This window comes from Drosophila gunungcola, assembly GCF_025200985.1.
Source record: "Drosophila gunungcola strain Sukarami chromosome 3L unlocalized genomic scaffold, Dgunungcola_SK_2 000002F, whole genome shotgun sequence".
Taxonomy (NCBI): domain Eukaryota; kingdom Metazoa; phylum Arthropoda; class Insecta; order Diptera; family Drosophilidae; genus Drosophila; species Drosophila gunungcola.
In genome coordinates, this window is record NW_026453178.1 from 7,985,011 (window position 1) to 7,996,627 (window position 11,617).

The window sequence follows — 11,617 nt, forward strand, 5'->3', positions numbered from 1 at the left end:
TGAGATATGTTCTCAGATATCAAATTTAAAAGCTAAATTAATTTTACAATCAAAACTTAAAATAAAACAAAAATATATATATTGAAAAATAAATAAATGTCCTAATGCCTAAGTAAAGTTCAAATCGTTTCAAAACCCCGCCTAATTTATCGATAAAAAAGCTATGCAAATTAAAATATACTAAGGCTTAAAAAAATACCGTAAGGTGAAATGTATCACTATTTGGAACGCTTTTCAACACTGGCAACAAATTTAAAAAGAAACAACTGTTATTTACTAATTAAATATTGAATTTTACCTTCTTGGCGTAATTTGACTTGAAGGCCCTTTTTTACGATTAATTTCTTGCAGTTGAGAGCTTCAAATAACTTTATTGGCCATTCGCTTTGGCGAATCGGCTTCTTGTCACTTCACCAGGTGATAGGACAGCCTTTATCATGGTACCAACAAGTCCATCGTGTGTATGTACAAAATAATTACTAAAATACAATTCTTGTGCGGCCCGAGACGTCTTGACTAGGCTGAGGAGCTTTGATTTGCGGAAGGAACAGTAACAGGAACAGGAACCTTCACTACACTAGCATTGGATGCTACTATGATATCTGACAGCATTGCGCCTTTCTGGCCATGTTTTGGCTACCATGTTCCCAATGTGTCTGCAAATATATAGATGAGAGATGGTGAGTGGTGCGGCAGGACAAGGGGGATTAGCAGGTGAATAATGTGCTTATAAAGAGTCTGAGAGAGTGTACTGGAGTGGCGTGCCCAGGGGAGCCATTTAATCTAATTTAATCCATTTGTTTATTGCCATTGGTTTAACAAGTGAAGGATGCAAATTTCAAACTCTAGCCAGTGGGCCCGCGGCTCTACAGATGATTGTTTTTCTGTTGCTGTGCGAAATAAAATAAAATGAGAAACAAAGAATCAAATCAAAATGGGTAAATTATCAGAGTTTATGTTAGCTACAATGAACAAACAAATGTTAAGTAGTGTTTGGTCGCTCAAAATATCTGAAATTGCACCCGATTGCCAGCAGTTAAATGGCAATCGGGTGTTGGTTGAAACAGTGATCCAATTTAGATTGCGGCTCCCAGTTTCTTGGATATATAACTTTATTAATTTCAATTTAAATACGAACAAGTCCCAAATAAGTAAACCGAAATAATTAGCAGCGAACAAATATCAAAGTGAGTTTTAATATACTCTGACACGTCTAGCGGTGGCGAATTTCCCTCGCAAATTGCTTGTATTTTGGCATTTTTCATTAGGTATAGCTACGTGTGTATAATTGATTGCTTTTCGAATTGATTTTCAGTGATAATTTCCATAATTGGGCTACGTGAGAGCCTACTCGTATACTCTCAGTGTGACTCGCTTACTGCGCTTAGAATTTCATTAAATACGCTTTAATCATGTTCAGCTGCTCCGTATTTCGTGATCGTTGGAATGCAACGGGCTGGGTCGGGGGCTTTCGTACGTTCTAAGAGTGCTAAGGTTCAGTGGAAATTAGTTTACCCATTTACTGATTATGTCCTGTAATCGAGAAGAGCAGAGTGAGCGTAATGAAGTTCTTTATAGCGTTTCGATTGCCAGGGGAATTCCGAATGACGCTCAGTGCGCCCCACTCACCTTGACGTCATCCATTTCGTCGTCGGAGGAAGAGTGCGACAATCCGTTGTATGTCTTGAACGTCACATTCTTCATGAACGACTTGAGCAGACTGGCGCTCAGCTGGCCGAACTTGTACGGCACCACGGGATCGTAGTCGCCGTGTGCCTGGAAGATCGGCACATCCTCACTGTTAACCTTGGCGCCGGGGAACTGCTTGTGTAGCGGCAGCCAGCAGGACAGGGCCACCACGCCGGCCAGCGGCTGGTCGTACGTCAGCGCCGAGTACAGCGCCAGAGCTCCGCCCTGCGAGAATCCGCCCAGCACGATCCGGTTCGCCGGTATGCCGGCACTAATCTCCTTCTGAATCATACCGTGCACACTGTCTCGGGCCGCATGGATGCCCGGCTCGTCCTCGGGCCCACCGATGTCCAGGGTCTTCAGGTCAAACCACGAGGGCATCCGGAAGCCGGCGTTCAGCGAAACGGGCTGTGTGGGCGCCGTGGGGCAGATGACCTTCATGAAAGGTGGGCGAATGGCGGCCAGGGCGCTGCTCCAGCCATGACTGTAAAACAAAATATTAATTAACATGAGAAAATGTTATGTGGAATAGAATTAAATAGTAGAAAAACAATTAAACCAAAAAATTAAGTTTGTAATACCTATGCTTAAAAACTTTGGGAACTTTTGTTCTTGGAGAACACATTTTAAAGGCCCTTACACATATTTTATTATATAGGCAGCTGGAAAAATTCAATTAAGCTTGGAATTCCGTAACACTCTATGGACTTCTTATCAGAAACATAAATCTGTAGAACCATACATACATACATAACAACCACTTCGGAATGTACTCCGCTTAACTTGGAAAATCGTGATATAATATTACCCTGGGGAACTATATATGCCAGCCACATCAGTCATAAACATAAATTTAAGAATTCGAAACTTCTCGGAGGACTTATAATCTTTAAAATGAATTTATACAAGAATTAAAACATAACATAAATTCGAAACAAATTTTGATTTAACTTGGAAAAATTCGGGGCTTCTCTAAAGACATATAATTCTCAAATATTAGAAATATCTAGTGAAAGTGCCTTTCTAGACATCAGATTGTGGTAGGTAGTGTGCTATTATTTTAAATGAGAATGTAGCTTAAGTCACCACTTACCCCGTGTCTCCCAGGCCGTGCATGAAGATCAGCTGGAATATACATACACTGGGGATTAGTTAAGATCCGGAAACTAGACCATGCCGGAATACTCACCGTGGCGGTTTGCTTGGCCGTGGCCTCGACGATGACCGGTGCAGCCATGCCTTTTTAGTTAAGTTTAGCCTCTTTTGGGGATGCACTTTTCCAGGTACTCTGCGATTTGGCGACTTGGCGTTGCTTCCGTCGTTCTTTTTTGTTTTAGCTGTGTCAGCGGATTTCTGCAATGCAAACAAACACACCGGATCTTGCGTATTAGTTATGTCATGTTGTAAACGCAAAGCAAAATTAGTAATATTGATTTTACGATGGCAATATGACAACACGTCGCCGGCAGGGGAAAATTTCGAAGTTAATTCAAGACATTTGTTATAACTTGGATATGGACCACTTTGGGCGAATAAGGTCCTGCACCACGTACCAGGTAATTGCCGGGAAGTCTTGTTAATTTGTTTAATTTCGCTCAACTACGACAATTTGTCAGCCTAAAAGTTCAGAGCTAGAGATGGAGTAACATCGATACATGGTGTCATCGATGTTTTCAAAACATCGGTGTCATCGATGTTTGGCGGGGCAGCATCGATGTTTTCGAATCATCGGCAATTTCGATAAGGATATATATCGTAAGCAAGTAAATTTTTAAAAAATATATTTTAAGCAATACGTATATGTTGATTTAAAATTTCAAAAAAATGTAATTGACCTTTTAAATGCATACAATGCAACTAGAATTTAATTGGCCTACTCCCTTAATAAAAGAAATACAACACTCTAAGCGAAATAGTTTACTCTTAAAAATTCACAATTAAATGCACTACGAGGACATGGAGGGGAATGGATTTTGCTTGGATACGACGAGCTTGTTGTGGGCGTGGGAGATGTAGCCCTTGATCTTTCCTTCGTAGATGAGATTGGCCACGATGCAGTGCGTTTCGTCCAGGGAAACATCGGTCAAGCCCACAAACTGTAGCGCCGAGAGGAAGTCGCCCATGTCCAGCTGATGGGTCTGACGAATGGCGAACACCTTCTTGAACAGATTCCGGTACACGATGAACTTGAGTTTCTCAACCAAAAGATAGATTCCACTTCGGATCAGCACCAGCTCCTGATCCCTGACGATCTCATCAAAGCGATTCACATTGCCCGCCTTCAGAGCCAGTGCAAGATCGTGGAACAGCAGGAGATCGTAACGCTGCAGGAGAGACTTGCTGGGCAGGTAGCCCAGGAGCATCTTCACCGGCACCAGGTAGATGAGGATCAGCCGCTTGTTGCTGGCAAACCGATCCGGGCAGTTGCTAAACGCATACGACAGATCCTGCACAGCGGCCTGGTAGTTGGAGTCGAACATGGCCCGTCTGCCCACGAAATACTTGTAGGTGATCTGCTCGGGCAGCGGGAAGGAGTCCTTGAAGACACAGTTGTCGATGGCGCGGATGAGGGGCTTGCACAGATGCAGCTTATTGATGCGGAAGTAGATCTTGAAGAGCTGATTGACCAGGTTCATCATGCCCAGACGCTTGGTATCCTCCTCGGAGGCGCGTCCGTCGGCGGCGCAAACGCGGAAGCAGGCCATCATGCAGTCGGCGGCCTTTTCCAGCACATGACCGGGTGTGAATCCGCGACAATGCTTCTCGCAGGCCTGCGCCAGGTACCTCAGGTCCAGGCACACGCGGTACATCAGGGGAAGGCACCAGTTCTCGTCCTTGAGCTGCTGCAGCAGCCTCACAACCGCTCCACAGGCTGCGGCCTGTTGCGTGTAGGCCTCCATGTAACCGGGAGGCTCCTGGGCCAGGTGATACAGCACTTTCATATGGGCGGACACCACTTCGTCCAGCGGTGGCTTCAGGAACCGGTCCACCAGCTTCTCCGGCTGCGCGATATACAGGTTGTGGTTCTGCACGTGCACGTCGCGCAGCGAGAGGTGGGTTCCCAAGGACTCGCCATCGCAATCCTGGGCGGAGTGCAGCACGCCGGATAAATAGTTATTTACGGTGCCAAACATTGTTTTCTTTTTTGGCTGGCGGCAGTTTTAGTGGTGACAATCAATGGCACTATAGCTAAATGCGTTGGTATTCGATAGTATCGAGCTAGCTGAGTTACCAATATTTTTTAAATATAGTTTACTAATTTTTAACTTTATATTTTATTATTTTAACGATGCTATTAAATACTTCGGACTAGAAATTTAGTTATTTAATCTCCATATTTTATAAATATTTTTAAAATGTTCCAATAAAAAGACCGCAAATCTCAAATGTAATGATTTTTTTTTTGTTTAAAATTGGTTTTAATACCCAACATTTTTTAAGGCTTTGCAACATACATACAGGCAAAAAAATGATTTTGTTTTTTTTAATTGAGATTATAAATATTTTAAGGAAATATTGTCATACGAAATATACATACAAAATTTAAAATAAAATTTTGAACATTTCATGAAAATCTGAATTTCAGTTGATATTAAAAATGGACATCTTCTCTTCCATTTCTATTCAAAAAAAATGTTTTAAAAAAAACTTAAGCATGAAAATATTTTGTTTGAAATTAGCTGAACATTTTGCAAATCTCCTAGCCGGCGAATCGATAATGTTCCGCGAAGGTCTTTTGCTTGCCCAAAAGTTTCTAAATTTAAACAATTTATATATATATAGCTGTGGTACAAGAACTGTGACAAGAAATGTTGTGTTTGTAGATAGTTTAACAGGCTTTTGAGTTTAGTTCATTCAGTAAATTAAAAATTTAAGCTTAAAAAAGCAAGTACCATTTCCACATTTCTCAAGAAGCGGAAAGAAATTGGAGGTTTAAAAAATCAGAGATGTCGACGCCAAATTTTCTTTTAAGTAATGGAAAAAATATGCCAATGATTGGTCTTGGAACATGGCGGGTATGTCTGCCCATATAATGTTATTTAATATTTGGCCAAGAGAAAAGTGCATTTACAATGCACATTTCACGGTCAATGTCAAAGCTCTTTAAGGTTATCCAAAAGCTTTAGTTCTTCTTCTTGTTCCTCCCCCATTTAAGAGCCCCCCGGAGGTCCTCACCCAGGCGGTAAAGGATGCCATCGATATAGGATATCGTCACTTTGACTGCGCCCACATATACGGAAATGAGGCACAGGTGGGTGCTGCTCTTCGCGAGAAAATGGATGAGGGCGTGGTAACACGGTAGGCGGTCATGTATTTAAGTAATTAAATCAAATCTTAATTTCCAAATGATACAGCGATAATCTCTTCATTACGAGCAAACTTTGGAACACCTACCACAAGCCGGAGTTAGTGCGATCCGCCTGCGAGACTAGTATGAGAAACCTGGGAGTGGACTACCTGGATCTCTACCTGATGCACTGGCCCATGGCCTACAAGTCGGGCGAGAACCTTTATCCCACCTGTCCAGACACGAATAAGGCTGTCTTCGAGGACATCGACTACGTGGACACCTGGCGGGCCATGGAGGATCTGGTGGATGAGGGTCTGTGCCAGGCCATCGGGGTGTCCAACTTCAATGAGCAGCAGATCACCCGGCTGTTGAGTGTGGCGAAGCTGAAGCCGGTGGTTCTGCAGATCGAGTGCCACCCGTATTTGAGTCAGAAGCCATTGATCACCCTCTGCTATGACAATGCCATTGCTGTAACTGCCTATAGCTGCCTGGGATCGGGACACACGCCCTACGAAAAACCCGGGGCATACCCACTGCTTCAGCACCCAACCATCTTGGCTATAGCCGAGAAATACGAAAGGACACCGGCGCAGGTTGAGATATCAATATAAGCAAACCCAAAAGAAATATAATATATTATTATTATTCATTATATTTCCCTCATTCAGGTACTCCTCCGCTATCAGACACAATCGGGCATCATCGTTATCCCGCGATCCGTGAGCAAACAGCACATGCTGGACAACTTTAAGCGAATCTGGGACTTTGAACTGGCTATCGACGATGTCAAAGGCTATTTATGATCTGGACTGTAATGGTCGTTTTATGACCATGAAAGCGTAAGTTCAACTTGTATTGTAGGTTATATTATCTACATTTTCTATATCCTTGAGCGGACAAGTTTTTATATTCTTACTTGATTTTATTAATTACATTACATGGGTCAAATATTTTCCATCTAATATTTCCAATATTTTGCTCCTTAGGGCCTATGGACATCCCCATCATCCGTTTGAGCCGGTACAGACGATATAATTCAACTTCCCAGACTGGAAGTAATATATCTTAAAAGTGTAAAAAAAACTGTGATAGGTTTCATTTCATAAATGATCATATTAGCTACCTCTTTAAAATATAGATGAGGAAAAACTAAGGAACAATGCAAGAACTTATGTTTGGCTATTTATAATTACGTGATAATAGTTATAATAAAAATGTTGTTATTTAAAGACTCCAAAACTATCTCTATTATCTATAATAAATTCATTATCGTATTTGCCTTACAAGGTTGGAAGAGCCAGAATTTAAGTAAGTAATATTTAAAATTGTCATTGTAAAAATTATCTAAAAATGTGGCTTTTCATTTTTGTATATACATTTATTTTCTTATTTTTTCTTTAGAAATAAATGAAAATTCTTAGTAGCCATTGCACTGTCAAAGCCTTTAAAAAGTGTATATTCAATTTTCTTCGCAATTATATAAAATGAATACATTATTGAAAATTCAACTGGTTCGCCCCATTTTTCGGTTCACATTAAGAAATTATGGAAAAACAGAGCGTTTTATGTGGTAATTCATAAAGAGGCAGTGTAAAAAAACATTTTAAGAACAATCCAATTCTATTAGGTGCCAGAAGGAGTATGCTGGAGTCCCCAAAGTTGTTTTCTTGAATGGAAATGAGATTCCAGTAATTGGGCTTGGAACTTGGAATGTAAATATTATATCAATACTACATTTTCGTAGCCATATAAGTTAAGAGAACCTTGTCTGTAAATATTTAAATATACTCTATATTATTTATTTCAACACACCTTCAAAAATCAAAACCTTGGCCACTCGAGGTGAATTAACTTGAATTTTCGTTAGATACGTTCTTAAAAAAAGAATATAGCAAGTAGAGATTTTGTTTTTTAAAAACAGGAAATTTTATTACGAATTTTTATTTATGAAAGAAGGCATTAAATTTTAACCTTTATATGAATATTGATATTTATTGATTACATTTTAAGCCCAAGTCTATATTAATTTGTTGTCCAACCTGGAAATGCTTATTATAATAATTTTTATAAAAATAATTATATTATTTAAACTTAACAGTTGCGATCACTCAGCTGTTTTGCCTGACCAATTATGCAGCCCTGTTTTAAAAAGCTTTTTAGAATTTTTGTACAAGCTTTCGTTTTGGTGCGTATAAAAGCGGCAATCAGCTGGTTGAAATCGTTCACTTTGTAAAATAGAGGCAATCGTCCGAAAGGTGTCCAATTGTTTTATATATATTTTAAATCCTTCAAAAGTAAACAAAAGGAGCTAATAGCGTCTAAGATGGCTGCCAAAGTACCAAACGTTAAACTCAACAACGGCAAGGAAATCCCAATCCTTGGTCTGGGAACCTGGGGCGTAAGTAGAGAATCAAGTAACTGCATTTTAAGAACTTGCACATTTTTGCGATTGTATTTGTTTTGTCCCCATAATCGGGTAGTTTTCCGCTGCCCACGCCTTCCGTTGTTTTTTTTTTCCCCCTATTTCATTTTGCTTTTTGCTGAAAAAAAGGGGAAACAAAAATTGTCACGCGTCGTATTGCTGATAGTTTGCCGGCTATGTTTTGCCGGTCATTCTGTTTATGCAAATATACATACATAATTGTATATGTATGTTTGTGTGGGAGTGTGGAATCTAGCAGCTTTAATACAAAAATAACTGATTTTCCATAGCCTTTATGCTAATTATCGGTTTTACACGTTCACTAAAATATCACATACTACGTGATTTGAGGATCTCTGTGACCTATTCGCCAAGGTGACCCTTTTTCCCTTCTTATGGCAGTGGAAATTTTTCGCAAATATTTGCCACATCACTTCTTGATACACCCCGACAAACATTCATATATTTGGGGCACAAAGTTAGTCGTTTCAACAAGCACATATTACCGGCTGACAAGAGTTGATAAAAGTTCTTATCTAAAGTGGAGGATTTCTACACGAGATTGCTTCAGTTTTTTCAAGGGATCGAAATGAAATATGGGGATAGGTTGTAGTTCAAGTATTTACGAAAGACGCGCCCCTTTATTCAAAACACTAAGTTGCTAATGGTAAATCTGTTAAGATTGCGGTGAGAATGTTATTGATAAGCTGGGTTTAAAAAAGCAAGGGTATTATAAGGGTATTTTTGTAAAAATTCCGTAATCTGTTTAAGTTTATGTGCACTATTTGTAGAACACAATAAACGAAGGCTTGCTTCCCAACCCATAAATTAAAGAATTTCTAGCGTACGCAATATATACTAATTATGTCAAAATTAAATGACAGTCTTTGACCTATCATTTTTTTTTAAAGATTAAGCAACATTTAAAATATAAACAGCTTTGTGAAAATGTAACTCATCCGTTTCCCATTTTAATGAACATTCCTCAAGACTGGCCCTTTTTATAGCTCAAACATTCACGTGTTTAAGTCTAAAATGTATTTCAATAGCCTGACCCAATTCTGATCTTTCTGGGTTTATTTTGGATGCGGGAACTAAGGGGGCTGATAAGTGACGTCAAGTGTCAGACAGGCTGGTTCGATTTCTAAATCACGCTCCTAATAACTGATACTTTTTCCTAGACATCAAATTGCGAAATTCCGTTTGGAGTTCAGAATGTTCCATGGTGACGTACTTATGAATGCTTGAGATAACTATGTTCTATACGTCCCGAAAGACCTTCCTTCCTTATTCACAGTATTACTTGCAATAATTGTTTGCGAATAGATTATTAACCCTGATGAGTATGAAAGATATTTACTACAATTTTGCAAACTCGCTGAGATAATACAGAAATACAATTAGTGGCATTTAATAATAGTTATCTTTTTTGTTTATTTGTTTTAAAATATATTTTACATATTTTAATTTAATTTTAATTTACCATTTTATAAATACATTATGGCTTTTTTATATTTCCAGAGCCCCAAAGGTGAGGTCACCAAGGCTGTGAAAGTGGCCATTGATGCCGGATATAGGCACATCGATTGTGCCCATGTCTACCAGAATGAGGATGAGGTCGGAGAGGGCGTTGAGGCCAAGATCAAGGAGGGCGTTGTCAAGCGGTGAGTCCTATTTGATATTTTTCGAACCATGGTATTGAACATCACCGACTTGCAGCGAGGATTTGTTCATCACCAGCAAGCTGTGGAACACTGTCCATCGCCCGGATCTGGTCAAGCCTGCTCTGGAGAACACGTTGAGTGCCCTGAAGCTCAAGTACCTCGACCTGTACCTCATTCACTGGCCCATGGGATTTAAGGAGGGCTGTGAGTTGTTCCCTGCCGACAAGGATGGCAAGACCCTGTACTCACCAGTCGACTATGTCGATACGTGGAAGGCCATGGAGAAGCTGGTGGAGGAAGGACTGGTCAAGTCCATTGGTGTTTCTAACTTCAACAGGCGGCAGATTGAGCGTGTGCTGGAGGTGGCCACCATTCCACCGGCCACCAACCAGATCGAGTGCCACCCATACCTGACACAGAAGAAACTGATCGATTTCTGCAAGTCGAAAGATATTGCGATCACCGCCTACAGTCCCTTGGGATCTCCCAACCGGCCATGGGCCAAGGCTGGCGACCCGGTCATTCTAGAGGAGGCAAAGGTATGTTTATTATTAATTGGGGTAGTTTAGTATAACTAAAATACAACTTACACCTATAGATCAAGGATATAGCCACCAAGAAAAACAAAACTCCTGGACAGATCCTCATCCGCTATCAGGTGCAGCGCGCCAACATTGTTATCCCCAAGTCGGTGACCAAGGAGCGCATCGAGTCGAACTTCCAGGTCTTTGACTTTGAGCTGACACCCGAGGAAATCGAAACCATCGAGAGCTTCGAGTGCAACGGTCGTCTCGTGCCCCTGCTCAAGTAAGTCTACCCTCAAGAATTTTATATTTATTATTTATCAAACTTGGCGTATATATATATATATATATGTATAATATATTTTCTTTAATTATATCTATACATTTCTATTTACAATTTAGTCACGGTACCCATAAGTATTATCCATTTCACGATGAGTATTGAGCTTAAAGAAAGCGATACCTGCAATCCAAAAAATAAAATGAAGCAGAATACCTCTAAATGGGAAATTATTCATAATGCGAAATGAACCTATTGCAAGAAAAATATCTACATAAACATGAACATGAGGTTAACGTATGTTTTCATTACTTTAGTCGCATACGTGTTTTTCTTTCAATTGTTTGTGTTTACTTAAGCTTAGTTGACTTAGCTTTTTTGATTAGTTTACCGCTCCTTGCTTGTGTTTTAAAATGCTTTATTTGCTTTGTTGATTATTTATTATTTTTACGCTTGAAAGTAGTTGTAGTTTTTCGTAGTTGTTGTTTGTATTGCCATTGTCTTTATTTCTTTTTATGAAATGTTCTTAAACAAACTGAACTATAACTTTTGAATTTGAACATTTCCAGCCACTACGGTCACCCCCACCACCCATTCGAGAAGGACGAATACTAGTAGGCGACACAGTGGGCAGTTCAAATTTACAATTTGTTACATAATCATTTAATCTTTAATCGTACGAATAAACAAACCTGGAAATTATATCTTAGCATTTTTGCATATGGTTTCTTCTGTTGAATATAACTG

At 39.8% G+C, this 11,617-nt stretch overlaps 4 protein-coding genes across 13 annotated transcripts; 2 read left to right on the forward strand and 2 right to left on the reverse strand.

Moving 5' to 3' along the window:
* Window positions 1–351: 351 nt before the first annotated feature.
* LOC128257103 (acyl-protein thioesterase 1) lies at window positions 352–3,382 on the reverse strand. 6 transcript variants are annotated; one of them, XR_008267835.1, is made up of 6 exons: window positions 3,243–3,382; window positions 2,879–3,042; window positions 2,783–2,814; window positions 1,630–2,173; window positions 1,139–1,570; window positions 352–656 (listed from the first exon to the last, which is right to left on the reverse strand). XR_008267835.1 is itself a non-coding variant. In XM_052987931.1 (6 exons), the coding sequence occupies exons 2-6, from the start codon at window positions 2,924–2,926 to the stop codon at window positions 594–596; spliced, it is 705 nt and encodes a 234-aa protein (XP_052843891.1). In that variant the 5' UTR covers window positions 2,927–3,042; window positions 3,243–3,382; the 3' UTR covers window positions 352–593. The 6 variants fall into 6 exon arrangements, 5 of the variants coding, with proteins under 5 accessions (XP_052843891.1, XP_052843894.1, XP_052843895.1 ...); XM_052987931.1 differs by having other exon boundaries at window positions 1,516–1,533; XM_052987934.1 differs by having other exon boundaries at window positions 1,516–1,570.
* A 211-nt stretch (window positions 3,383–3,593) lies between these two features.
* Window positions 3,594–4,862, reverse strand: LOC128257097 (PCI domain-containing protein 2 homolog). The gene has a single exon (XM_052987922.1). The coding sequence runs from the start codon at window positions 4,821–4,823 to the stop codon at window positions 3,636–3,638; it is 1,188 nt and encodes a 395-aa protein (XP_052843882.1). The 5' UTR covers window positions 4,824–4,862; the 3' UTR covers window positions 3,594–3,635.
* A 625-nt stretch (window positions 4,863–5,487) lies between these two features.
* Window positions 5,488–7,221, forward strand: LOC128257100 (aldo-keto reductase family 1 member B1). The gene is made up of 5 exons (XM_052987927.1): window positions 5,488–5,705; window positions 5,846–5,988; window positions 6,045–6,573; window positions 6,649–6,819; window positions 6,967–7,221. Exons 1-4 carry the CDS (start codon window positions 5,637–5,639, stop codon window positions 6,781–6,783), a joined length of 876 nt encoding a protein of 291 aa, XP_052843887.1. The 5' UTR covers window positions 5,488–5,636; the 3' UTR covers window positions 6,784–6,819; window positions 6,967–7,221.
* Window positions 7,222–7,410: 189 nt separating this feature from the next.
* On the forward strand, window positions 7,411–11,572 carry LOC128257098 (aldo-keto reductase family 1 member B1). Of its 5 annotated transcripts, none has more exons than XR_008267832.1 (7): window positions 7,416–7,550; window positions 7,608–7,692; window positions 9,924–10,066; window positions 10,122–10,605; window positions 10,665–10,873; window positions 10,993–11,167; window positions 11,440–11,572. XR_008267832.1 is itself a non-coding variant. In XM_052987923.1 (6 exons), exons 1-6 carry the CDS (start codon window positions 7,465–7,467, stop codon window positions 11,483–11,485), a joined length of 1,053 nt encoding a protein of 350 aa, XP_052843883.1. In that variant the 5' UTR covers window positions 7,411–7,464; the 3' UTR covers window positions 11,486–11,572. The 5 variants fall into 5 exon arrangements, 2 of the variants coding, with proteins under 2 accessions (XP_052843883.1, XP_052843884.1); XR_008267833.1 differs by having other exon boundaries at window positions 10,993–11,161; XM_052987923.1 differs by lacking the exon at window positions 10,993–11,167 and having other exon boundaries at window positions 7,411–7,550.
* The last annotated feature ends 45 nt before the right edge of the window (window positions 11,573–11,617 follow it).